The sequence below is a fragment of the Pseudophryne corroboree genome, chromosome 7, assembly GCF_028390025.1.
Source record: "Pseudophryne corroboree isolate aPseCor3 chromosome 7, aPseCor3.hap2, whole genome shotgun sequence".
Taxonomy (NCBI): Eukaryota; Metazoa; Chordata; class Amphibia; order Anura; family Myobatrachidae; genus Pseudophryne; species Pseudophryne corroboree.
In genome coordinates this window covers 84,864,034-84,877,416 of record NC_086450.1, presented here as the reverse complement: position 1 = coordinate 84,877,416, position 13,383 = coordinate 84,864,034, and the positions used below count along the sequence as shown (strand labels likewise).

General features: G+C 49.4%; 1 protein-coding gene across 1 annotated transcript in view; it reads left to right on the top strand.

The window, feature by feature from the left end:
* AGPS (alkylglycerone phosphate synthase) overlaps positions 1-13,383 on the top strand; it is a 398,584-nt gene that overhangs the window by 351,474 nt on the left and 33,727 nt on the right. Inside the window, exons 18-19 of the mRNA XM_063933392.1 lie at positions 4,630-4,729; positions 5,332-5,389. Of these exons, the coding sequence (XP_063789462.1) occupies positions 4,630-4,729; positions 5,332-5,389 (158 nt within the window). The remainder of the gene's footprint in view (positions 1-4,629; positions 4,730-5,331; positions 5,390-13,383) is intronic.

Sequence of the window (13,383 nt, the reverse complement as noted above, 5' to 3'; positions counted from 1 at the left end):
CTTTTCCAGGATTCGCGTGCAGTGATGCACCGACACCTGTTTTGGTTGCAGGAGGTCCCTAACCAGAGATGATAATTCCTGGGCCTTCTCCTCCGGGAGAAAACCCTTCTTCTGTTCTGTGTCCAGAATCATACCCAGGAACAGCAGACGCGTCGCGGGAATCAGCTGCGACTTTGGGATATTCAGGATCCAGCCGTGCTGATGCAGCACTTCCTGAGATAGTGCTACGGTGACTAGCAACTGCTCCTTGGACCTCGCCTTTTCAGGAGATCGTCCAAGTACGGGATAATTATAACTCCCTTCTTTCTAAGGAGTATCATCATTTTGGCCATTACCTTGGTAAATACCCTCGGTGCCGTGGACAGACCAAACGGCAACGTCTGGCATTGGTAATGACAGTCCTGTACCACAAACCTGAGGTACTTCTGGTGAGGTGGGTACATGGGGACACCCTCTTCCAGGCTTGTATAACCGCCCTGGGCGATTCCATCTTGAACTTGAACTTCCTTATATAAGTGTTCAAGAATTTTAAATTTAGGATGGGTCTCACCGAACCATCTGGTTTCGGTACCACAACATTGTGGAATAGTAACCCCGCCCCTGTTGAAGGTGGGGGGTACCTTGATTATCACCTGCTGGAAGTACAGCTTGTGAATAGCGTCCAGTACTACCTCCCTTTCTTTGGGAGCAGCCGGCAAGGCAGATTTGAGGTAACGGCGAGGGGGAGTGGCCTTTAACTCCCGCTTGTATCCCTGAGATACCACTTGTAGAACCCAGGGATCTACCTGTGAGCGAACCCACTGGTCGCTGAAGTTCCGGAGACGCGCCCCCACTGCACCTGGCTCCGCCTGTGGAGCCCCAGCGTCATGCGGTGGACTTTAGAGGAAGCGGGGGAGGATTTTGGTTCCAGGGAACTGGCTGTCTGGTACAGCTTTTTCCCTCTTCCCCTGCCTCTGGGCAGAAAGGAAGCGCCTCTGACCCGCTTGCCTTTTCGTGGCCGAAAGGACTGTACCTGATAATACGGTGCTTTCTTCGGCTGTGAGGAAACCTGAGGTAAAAATGTCGACTTCCCAGCTGTTGCTGTGGATACTAGGTCCGAGAGACCCTCCCCAAACAATTCCTCACTCTTATAAGGCAAAACCTCCATGTGCCTTTTTAGAATCAGCATCACCTGTCCACCGCCGAGTCCATAATACTCTTCTGGCAGAAATGGACATTGCATTATTTTAGATGCCAGCCGGCAAATATCCCTCTGTGCATCTCTCATATATAAAACCACATCTTTAAAATGCTCTATGGATAGCAAAATAGTATCCCTGTCTAGTATCCATATTATCTGACAGGGTATCGGACCAAGCTGCTGCAGCACTACACACTGAAGCAATTGCAGGTCTCAGTATAATACCTGAGTGTGTATATACAGACTTCAGGATAGCTTCCTGCTTTTTATCAGCAGGCTCCTTTAAGGCGGCCGTATCCTGAGACGGCAGTGCCACCTTTTTTGCCAAGCGTGTGAGCGCCTTCTCCACCCTAGGGGACGTCTCCCAACGTAACCTGTCCTTTGGCGGGACAGGGTACGCCATCAGTAACGTTTTAGAAATTACTATTTTCTTATCGGGGGAACCCCACTTCACACACTTTATTCAATTCATCTGATGGGGGAAGAACCACTGGATGCTTTTTCTCCCCAACTATAATACCCTTTTTTGTGGTAACTGGGTTAATGTCAGAAATGTGCAACACATTTTTCATTGCCGTAATCATACAACGGATGGCCCTTGTGGATTTTACATTTGTCTCATCGTCGTCTACACTGGAGTCAGACTCCGTGTCGACATCTGTGTCTGCCATCTGAGGTAGCGGGCGTTTTTGAGCCCCTGATGGCTTTTGAGACGCCTGGGCAGGCACGAGCTGAGAAGCCGGCTGTCCCACTGCTGTACGTCATCTAGCCTTTTATGTAAAGGAGTTGACACTGTCGGTTAATACCTTCCACATATCCACCCACTCTGGTGTCGACCCCGCAGGGGGTGACATCACACTTATCGGCACCTGCTCCGCCTCCATATAATCTTCCTCATCAATCATGTCGACACAGCCGTACCGACACACGCACATACACAGGGAATGCTCTGACTGAGGACAGGACCCCACAAAGTCCTTTGGGGAGACAGAGAGAGAGTATGCCAGCACACACCAGAGCGCTATATAATGCAGGGATTCACACTACACACAGTGATTTTTCCCCTATAGCTGCTATAAATATACAGTTTGCGCCTATATATTGTGCCCCCCCCCCCCTCTCTTTTTCACCCTATTGAGCCTGGAAACTGCAGGGGAGAGCCTGGGGAGCATCCCTCCAGCGGAGCTGTGAGAGGAAATGTCGCCAGTGTGCTGAGGGAGATAGCCCCGCCCCCTTCTCGGCGGACTTCTCCCGCTTTTTTAAGGATATTTTTGGCAGGGGATTTTACACATATATAGTCTTACTGACTATATTATGTGTTTTATGCCAATATAAGGTACTCTTATTGCAGCCCAGGGCGCATCCCCCCCCCCCCCCAGCGCCCTGCACCCATCAGTGACCGGAGTGTGTGGTGTGCATGGGGAGCAATGGCGCACAGCTGCAGTGCTGTGCGCTACCTTAATGAAGACCGGAGTCTTCAGCCGACGATTTCCTGGACGTTCTTCTTGCTTCTGGCTCTGCAAGGGGGACGGCGGCGCGGCTCCGGGACCGGACGACCAAGGCTGGGCCTGTGTTCGATCCCTCTGGAGCTAATGGTGTCCAGTAGCCTAGAAGCCCAAGCTAGCTGCAAGCAGGTAGGTTCGCTTCTCTCCCCTAAGTCCCTCGTAGCAGTGAGTCTGTTGCCAGCAGATCTCACTGAAAATAAAAAACCTAAATATACTTTCTTTTCTAGGAGCTCAGGAGAGCCCCTAGTGTGCAACCAGCTCGGCCGGGCACAGAATGCTAACTGAGGTCTGGAGGAGGGGCATAGAGGGAGGAGCCAGTGCACACCAGGTAGTCCTAATTCTTTCTTAGATGTGCCCAGTCTCCTTCGGAGCCCGCTATTCCCCATGGTCCTTACGGAGTTCCCAGCATCCACTAGGACGTCAGAGAAATATATAATATATTAACATTGCTGCATCAGGGGACAGGGCACTGAAATAAAAATCAGGGTGGCCGAAACCGAGGGTTACGTGCTGTTGTAGGGAGTATGGAGTAGAAGATAGTCTAAGGGGTACATTTACTAAAGCTTCTAAAACAGAGAATTGGTGATGTTGCTAATAGCAACCAATCAGATGCTGTCTATCATTTTCGAAAAGGTGATGAACAAATGATAGACAGCATCTGATTGGTTGCTATGTGCAACGTCACCGATTCTCTGTTTTACAGCTTTAATAAATTTACCCCAAAGGGGGGAGAAGGAAAAACAGTATTTCAGCAGTTTTCATTCCTGTGTTTGTGTCCTTCATATTTCTGCTATGTGTTCTAGCAAGCCACATAATGCCCTATTGACCCTTTCTCATGCATTACATTTTAATTTACAGCAACAAAATTCAAATTACTATACGTTGGCCTGATGGAGACATTTTGAAGCACCTTATGTTTTGATTTTTGGTATTTGACTATTAACATATAGCCTCAACAAGTCATGTGACACGACTAGCTCAGGGTGTCTCTTTTGCATCATTTTACTCCAGACTGCGTCTTAATCACAATGCGATACAACTGGGACGCACCAGGAGACACTGCGGATGAATTTGATGTGACCCTTGTATATTTGTGTGTGACTGAGGGGCAGATGTTTTAACCTGGAGAAGGCATAAGGAAGTGATAAAGTGATAAACGCACCAGCCAGTCAGCTCATAACTGTCAATTTGCATATTGGAGCTGATTGGATGGTGCGTTTATCACCTTGCACATATCACTGGTTTATCACTTCCTTATGCCTTCTCCAGGTTAATACATCTGCCCCTGAGTCTGTATACGGAGCACAACGGAACTTGGTGGGAAAAAAAGCAGTGGCCACTGCATAGTGTCACTTCGTATACACATTCAGATTCTGTCGCACACAGATACACAAGTGTCTCATCGAATTAATCAGCACAGTCTCCTGGTGTGTCCTAGTAGCATCCCATTGCGCCTAAAGGGGGGTACTCACGGAGCGATCGCTGCTTAAAATCTAAGCAATCTGACTAGATTGCTGAGATTTTAAGCAGCGATCACTCCGTGTGTACCCCTCACAGCGATAGCGATGCTCAGCCCTGCACATCGCTATCGCTGGTGCTAGCTTGGCCTGCATGCAGGCCAATCTAGCAGGTCGCTCACTTCACCCGCTGGGTGAAATGAGTGGCCCCCCCTGTATCCCCCCGCACGCTCAGCACACATCTGCCGGTGGCCTTAAGACACATTTTCATGATAAAAATAGCAGAGTCTCGGGGTACCTGGTGCACTGAGAGGGACTGTTTGGCGCAGCTGCAGAAACAATGTGTAAGGACTCATCTGTATTTGAATAGTAGAATCTTTTTTCCACTCAAACAGTGGTAGTATAGTACTTTATGGGAACATATACGGCTTGATTGTGTAATATTATAATGTGCACGTTGATTATTATACTGTAATGTCTCTTTCAGGGTCACACAGACCTACGACGCTGGTGCCTGTGTATATTTCTACTTTGCTTTTAACTACAGGGGCTTAAGTGACCCGATTCATGTGTATGAAGAAATTGAGGTAATATATACATTTATGTTCATGATTTAACATGCCATTTCTGGTTATGCCATTGTCGTGTCCTATATTTGAAAAATTGCATTTGGTTGAATTTGGTCTATAATTAAAGCCCTCCGAGCATCCAGACAAATTATCCCCCACCGCATCCCTTAGACAGAGGTGTCATATTCCCAGGGATATTTTTAACAAGATGGAGTATGCGCAGAAGATAGCCAAAGTCACATGGCGCACAGTGGTTTCTGTTTTGGTTGCATGGTGTGTGGTGCTGGGCTACCCTCACCCTAGGGTCCTGTGTGCACCTTACACCCTACAACCATTATAGATACATCACTGGTTTTAGCATACTGCCTCTCTGTGTGAAGATTCTAGTCTATGCTATTATTAGTCAGCCAAGTATAAATTCTGTCTTAATGACTGCGAAGATTGATTGCTAATGTTTGAGCTTTTGTGCATTGAACACTTAAACCTCGGTTAAAGTATTGTTTGTGAAGTTATACATGGCTCACAATACTGGAGTATCGTCTCCTTCAGGTGTTCTATGTTACATATATAATTATACACATCTATTAAATCAATTTGTTTCATTTAATCTTTCAATGCAGTTTGCGGCTAGAGAGGAGATTCTTGCCAATGGTGGAAGCCTTTCACATCACCATGGAGGTAATGCATTTCTTTCATGTGTAAACTGCTCATCCCATGTCACGTGTGTGTGTGTGTGTGTGTGTGTGTGTGTGTGTGTGTGTGTGTGTGTGTGTGTATATATCTATATATATATATATCTATATATATATATATATATATATATATACAGTGATCGCACTGATCCCAAAAAAAAGTGGGTCCCAGGGACCCCTCACTTTCAATAATTGGGGTCCTACCGGTCTTTTTCTGGGTCCCATCGGAATGAAGGTTCTTATTAATCTTAATCTTGTTTGGACACTACAAAAGTGTTGCAAGGTGGGGGGATGGGGTGACAGTTCTGCTGGGCTGTGTAGCATGCAGGACACCCTGCACCAGAGCTGTAACTAGACATTTTGGTGCCCTTAGGCAGAAAGTGAATTGGTGTTCCACCTTACTAGACCGTAAAGTATAGGCAGTGCGCGCCGAAGGTGCGCCGCAAAATTTGAGGGGCATGGCTTCATGGGGAAGGGGCGTGGCCACATAATAGTGCCAACTCACATTACACCACACAGTAGTGCCGCTTATACAGATTGCACCAGGTAGAACCTCCTATACACACTGCGCCAGGTAGAGCACGTTATACATATTGCACCAGGTAGAGCACATTATACATATTGCACCAGGTACAGCACGTTATACACTTTGCTCCAGGTACAGCTCGCTATACACTTTGCTCCAAGTAGAGCACATTAAACACATTGCGCCAGGTAGAACACGTTATACACATTGCACCAGGCAGAGCACTTTATACACATTGCGCCAGGCAGAGCACGTTATACACATTACGCCAGGTAGAGCACTTTATACACATTGCGCCAGTTAGAGCGCATTATTATACACATTGCGCCCAGTAGAGCTCGTTATACACAATGCGCCCGGTAGAGCACGTTATATACATTGCACCAGGTAGAGCACATATAAACATTGCACCAGGTAGAACACTTAAGACACATTGCACCAGGTAAATCAAATATAAACATTGCACAAGGTAGAGCACGTTATACACAATGCACCAGGTAGAGCACGTTACACACAATGCGCCCGGTAGAGCACATTACACACATTGCAGCAGGCAGAGCACGTTACACACATTGTGCCAGGTAGAGCACGTTACACACATTGCGCCAGGTAGAGCACGTTATACACAATGCGCCAGGCAGAGCAGGTTATACACAATGCGCCAGGCAGAGCACGTTATACACATTGCGCCAGGTAGAGCGCCGAGACACATTGCGCCAGGTAGAGCGCCGAGACACATTGCGCCAGGTAGAGCGCCGAGACACATTGCACCAGGTAGAGCACCGAGACACATTGCACCAGGTAGAGCGCCGAGACACATTGCACCAGGTAGAGCGCCGAGACACATTGCATCATACCCCGGGCACACACACAGCAGCTACCCACCACACACCCCGGACGCGCGCGCGCGCACACACACAGAGCATCAGCCCACCTTATTCCCCGGACGCACACACACAGCATCTGCCCACCTTATACCCCGGACGCACACACACACAGCATCTGCCCACCTTATACCCCGGACGCGCGCACACACACACACACACACACACACACACACACACACACACAGCATCTGCCCACCTTATACCCCGGACACACACACACACACACAGCATCTGCCCACCTTATACCCCGGACACACAAACACAGCATCTGCCCACCTTATACCCCGGACACACACACACAGCATCTGACCACCTCATACACCGTGCACACACACACAGCATCTGACCACCTCATACCCCGGGCACACACACAGCATCTGACCACCTTATACCCCGGGCACACACACAGCATCTGACCACCTTATACCCAGGCCACACTCAGCAGCTGCCCACCTCATACTCCAGGCACACACACACATCTGCCCACCTCATAATCCCCCCCCCCTCTTATACCCCGTGCACACACCCAGTAATTGCCCCCCAACCCCCATACAACCTGGACACACAAGCAGTAATTTAACCTTCTCTCCTTATACCCTGTGCACACACCCAGTAATTGCCCCCCCCCCCCCCCCCCCTCCCAAAATATCCCGGACACACAAGCAGTAATTGACCATCTCCCCTTGTACCCCAGGCACACACACACTAACTGGCCCCCTCCACTTACACACCGCAACAGTGCAAGCACCTCCTCGCTGGCAGAGCCCATATGGCAGGCACGGCGAGAGCCGGCAGCCAGAAGTCCGTTTACAGCAGCGCGGAGACCGGGATGGCGGGAGATGTACACCGCACACACACACACTGGCCGGCGCTCAGAGCGGCTGTCAGGAGCGGCAGGGAAACTGACCTGCGGAGAGGCGGTGCGCTCAGTCCATGAGCACGGGCGCCGGAGCAGAGGGTTCAGGCAACAGCAGCGCCAAGTCTGTGATGAATCGGCGCCTCCGCGGTGCTCACCTTCTCCCCCCACAGTCACAGGCATCAATCAGTCACTTAACAGGAAGTGATTGGCTGCTGCAGCAGAGCGCGTCCCCGGGGACTCGCCCATTTCAGAAAAGTGAGTCACCTTCCCTCAAAATCTGGTAAAATACGCGCTATAGCACATAATTTTGCGCAAATAAGATAAATACTGTGTTTTTTCTTGGGTCATTGGCGCTGGGTGTGTGCTGGCATACTCTCTCTGTCTCTCCAAAGGGCCTTGTGGGGGAACTGTCTTCAGATAAGAGAATTCCCTGAGTGTGTGGTGTGTCGGTACGCGTGTGTCGGCATGTCTGAGGTAGAAGGCTTTCCTAGTGAGGAGGTGGAGCAAATAAATGTGGTGTCTCCGTCGGCAACACCGACACCTGACTGGGTGGATATGTGGAATGTGTTAAATGCTAATGTGAATTTATTGTACAAAAGGTTGGACCAAGCTGAGTCCAGAAATTATGCACAGAGTCAGGCCCTGCCTGCCCCTATGTCGCAGGGACCCTCGGGGTCTCAAAAGCGCCCACTATCCCAAACAGTAGACACTGATACCGACACGGATTCTGACTCTAGTGTCGATTACGATTAGTTTGCTTGCTTGTAATATGTATTATAAGTATTCATGTACTCCCTGTTGCAAAATCAACAGGTTATTAGAAGGGGATGTGTTCAGCATCCCAGCGGTCTGGATGCTGGCGGTCATGTGACCGATCCCGGAATCCTGACACCACTTGGGAGACAAGCGCCGGAATGGCAAAGGAGAGTATCGGGATTAGGGTTACTTTTAAGGCCCGGGGGTGGGGTTTCACTAGTGGGGTGGTTAGCCTCAGCCGCCCCCCTTCCCCCCCCAGCCACCACTGATTAGCCCTATCCACCACCCTCCAAGCGTTAGGGTAGAGGAGGGGTAAAATACTTAACCTGGTCCACTTGGTTCCTCATTGTCGGGAAGCTGTGAGTTGGTCATGTGACCACCGGCATCCCAATAGTTGGTATTTCATACAGAACCCATTAACAGTAACGTCTGAGTTCTGCAACCTGTATAATATCATAGTGTTATCAATAACATCATCAATAACTTGTATATCGCAGTGTCATCAATAACATCATCAATAACCTGTATGATATCGGGAGGCGGTCAAGATCCCGCTGGACGGGATCCCGGCGGTCGAAATACCGACGCCGGAATCCCGACCAGCACAATCCCGACATATTCTCCCTCCGTGGGTGTCCACGACACCCATAGAGGGAGAATATAACAGTGTGCCGAGCGTAGCGAGGCACCGTGCCCGCAGTGTGGCGAGCGAAGCGAGCCCGCAAGGGTCCGCGTTCCGCTCGCCACCCCTGTCGGGATTGTGTGGTCGGGATTCTGGCATCGGTATTTCGACCGCTGGGATCCCGTCCAGCGGGATTTAGTACTGATCCCATGATATCATCACAGTGTCAAGTCCATTATTCCTATTATCTTTGTTTCTTTATTTCTCTTACATCCTAGAGCAGTGTTTCCCAACCACGGTCCTCAAGGCACACTAACAGTCCTGGTTTTAGTGATATCCAGGCTTGAACACAGGTGACTTAATTAGTACCTCAGTTATTTTGATTTAACCATCTGTGTTGAAGCCTGGATATCACTAAAACCTGCACTGTTGGTGTGCCTTGAGGACTGCGGTTGGGAATGCCTGTCCTAGAGGATACTGGGGTACATTTAGTACCATGAGAGTATAGACGGGTCCACTAGGAGCCTTGGGCACTTTAAGAAATCAATAGTGTGCGCTGGCTCCTCCCTCTATGCCCCTCCTACCAGACTCAGTTTAGAAAATGTGCCAGGAGGAGCCGGTCACGCTTAGGGAAGCTCTTGAAGAGTTTTCTGCATTTATTTTCTGTTTGTTATTTTCAGACAACCTTCTATAGGGTTAATGGTCCCGTTCCCCACTGACAGGACACTGAGCTCCTGAGGGAACCATTCGCAAGCCCCACCACGGCGAGCGTACATTCCTGCTGCACGCCGCCACCCCTAACAGAGCCAGAAGTAAGAAGAGTGGTGAGTAGGCGGCCGGTGGCCTGGTTAGCGAGTCGCCAGCGGTAATTGCGGCATAGGGGTTTGGAGCGCAGCGCTGACATGCAGGCTGTGTCTCCAGGCTCAGGACAACATGCTGTGTGTGTGTTCCGCTGTGAGGGGCGAGCTGAACCACTAAAAACAATACCCACACTGGCAGTACAGCTTACAGGGGTTCTAACCCGCTGTTAAGCATCACAAACACCTCAGCCAGTATAAAAAAAACGTGAAGACTGCACGCAATTAAGGCGGCGGGGCTTCACTATGACCGGATCCAGCAGCTCACTAGCGCCATTTTCCCTCTGCAGCTCACACTGACAAGACTGGCAGGGAAGCGCAAGAACTCCACATTTCCTCAGCTGTACCAGTCATAGTAAGGGGGGGGGGGAGCGGTGTTAGAATACTAAGCCCCTCCTATTAAGGGGGCTTAGTCTGCGACCCAGCTATGCTTGGCATTAGCAAGAAGGGCGCTGTGTGGCTGGCTCCATCATACATAGAATGGAAAGAGACGCAATACTTAAGACAGTCTGTTGATGACCTGATGAATAGAGATTCAGGCACCACACCAGCGCCTCAGACCCCTACCATTTGTCCACAAAAGCGTACACTGGCCCAAATCCTGCAGGCTGACACTGATGACAACATGTCAAACACAGAGGAGGGTGAGGTGGACTCAGTGGGGGAGATGCAGCTCTGTCACAAGGGGTACAGGCTCTGATAGAAGCTATTAGAGACGTCCTGCAAATTCCTGATAAGGTGACAGAGGAGGATGAGGAGTCTTATTTTAATGTAAAAAAAAGAAATCCTCTGCTACTTTTCCTGATTTCAAAAGAGTTGAATTCTCTGTTTGAAGAAACTTGGGTTTATCCTGATAAGAAGTTTCAGATCCCTAAGAGATTACTCATATCCTTCCCTTTTGCTCAGGATGATAGGAAAAAATGGGAAACCCCACCGATTGTTGACGCATCGTTGTCTAGGTTGTCACGTAAGATAGTCTTACCTGTCCCTGGAGCAGCCTCCTTAAAGGACACGGCTGACCGCAAAATTGAGACCACTCTCAAATCCCTGTACACAGCTGCTGGGGTAGCCCAGAGACCCACTATTGCTTGTGCATGGATCACTAGGGCCATTGCTAAATGGTCAGGTAATCTAATTGACGGGTTAGATTCCTTATCCAGGGGGGGAGATAGTTTCACTCCTACAGCATATACAGGACTCTGCAAATTTTACGGTGGAGGCCATAAAATAAATTGGCTTGCTCAACGCAGGCACCAGTGTCAGCACGCAGGGGCTTGTGGCTACACCAGTGGACTGCGGATTCCAGGAAAGGCGTGGAAAGCCTACCATTCACAGGTGAGGCCCTGTTTGGAGATGAACTGGATACGTGGATATCCAAGGCTACGGCGGGTAAGTCTAAATACCTTCCTTCCGCAGCCCCCCCAGCTAGGAAGACATACTCTGCTCAAACTCTACAGTCCTTTCGGTCAGCCAAATTTAAAAGTAAAACCAAAGGTTTTTCTACAGCCTTCAAAGACAATAGAGGTAAACCCAGAAAACAAGCAACTGCAGGTTCACAGGAACAGAACTCCGATTCTGCTTCCTCAAAGCCTTCAGCATGACTGTGGACCGCACTGCCTGGGAGACAGGCAGGTGGGAGCCCGATTAAAATATTTCAGTCACATATGGGCAACGTCATGCCAGGATCCCTGGGTCAAAGAGCTTATTGCCCAGGGCTACAGCCTGGAGTTTCAGGAACTCCCACCTCACAGATTCTTCAAATCAGGCTTAACAGCTTCTCAAGAGGCAAGTATGACTTTACAGGAAGCAATTCAAAAACTTATACAGACTCAGGTCATTGTTCCAGTTCCACTTCAGCTGCAAAACAAGGGTTATTATTCCAATCTGTTTGTGGTACCGAAACCGGGCGGTTAGGTAAGGCCCATTTTAAACCTCAAGTCATTGAACCCGTACTTACGGGTCTTCAAGTTCAAGATGGAGTCTCTGAGAGCAGTGATCTCAGGTCTGGAGGAGGGGGAATTCCTGGTGTCTCTGGATATCAAGGATTCTACCTTCATATTCCGATTTGGCCACCTCCGTCAGGCTTATCTAAGATTTGCATTACAGGACTGTCACTACCAGTTCCAGGCCCTGCCATTTGGCCTCTCCACGGCACCGAGGGTGTTCACCAAGGTAGTGGCGGGGAGTGAACATAATACCGTATCTGGACGATCTGCTGATAAAAGCACCATCCAGGGAGAGGTTGTTGGGCAACATTGACCTCTCAACTCGTCTACTCCAGGATCACGGGTGGATTCTGAACATACCAAAATCTCACCTGGAACCAACACGGAGGCTTCCGTTCCTAAGGATGATACTGGATACGGAGGCACAGAAGGTATTCCTTCCATTAGAAAAGACATTGGTAATCCAATCGATGGTGCGGGATGTTCTAAAACCAACCCGGATATCGGTACATCTATGCATTCACCTTCTGGGGAAGATGGTAGCCTCTTACGAGGCACTGCAGTACGGAAGGTTTCACGCAAGGCTTTTCCAGCTGGATCTGTTGGACAAATGGTCCAGATCGCATTTTCACATGCACCAGAGGATACGTCTGTCGCCAAAAGCCAGGATTTCTCTTCTATGGTGGTTTCAGTCTTCTCACCTGACCGAGGGCCGAAGGTTCGGAATTCAAAATTGGATTCTGCTAATCACAGATGCAAGCCTCAGAGGTTGGGTAGCAGTCACCCAAGGGGAACAGTTCCAAGGAAAATGGTCAAGTCAGGAAACCATTCTTCCAATCAACATTCTGGAACTAAGGGCCATATACAATGCCCTTCTACAGGCATCACATCTTCAAGATCACGTCATTCCGGTTCAGTCGGAAAATGTGACGGCGGTAGCGTACATAAACCGACAGGGCGGAATGCAGAGCAGCAATGTCAGAGGTATCAAGGATTCTCCTCTGGGCAGAAAGACACGCTGTGGCATTGTCACCAATCTTAATTCCGGGAGTAGACAACTGGGAAGCAGACTTCCTCAGCAGACATGACCTCCACCCAGGAGAGTGGGGCCTTCACCTGGAAGTGTTCGGGTGCTTGACTCGTCGGTGGGGAATTCTACAAATTGACGTGATGACCTCTCGTCTCAACTAGAAGCTCAAGCGGTATTGTTCCAGGTCGAGAGACCCACAGGCAGTGGTGGTGGATGCTCTGATGACTCCATGGGTCCACCAGATGGTGTACGTGTTTCCACCTCTTCCATTGATCCCAAGAATTCTCAAAAGAATAAAAAGGGAGAAGATTCAAGCAATTCTCATTGCTCCGGACTGGCCAAGAAGGGTCTGGTATGCGGATCTACTGGACATGCTCTTAGGGGATCCGTGGCCTCTACCTCTTCGCGAGGATCTTCTACCACAGGGACCGTTCGTCTTTCAAGACTTGCCACAGCTACGTTTGACGGCATGGAAGTTGAGCGTCAAATTCTAGCCT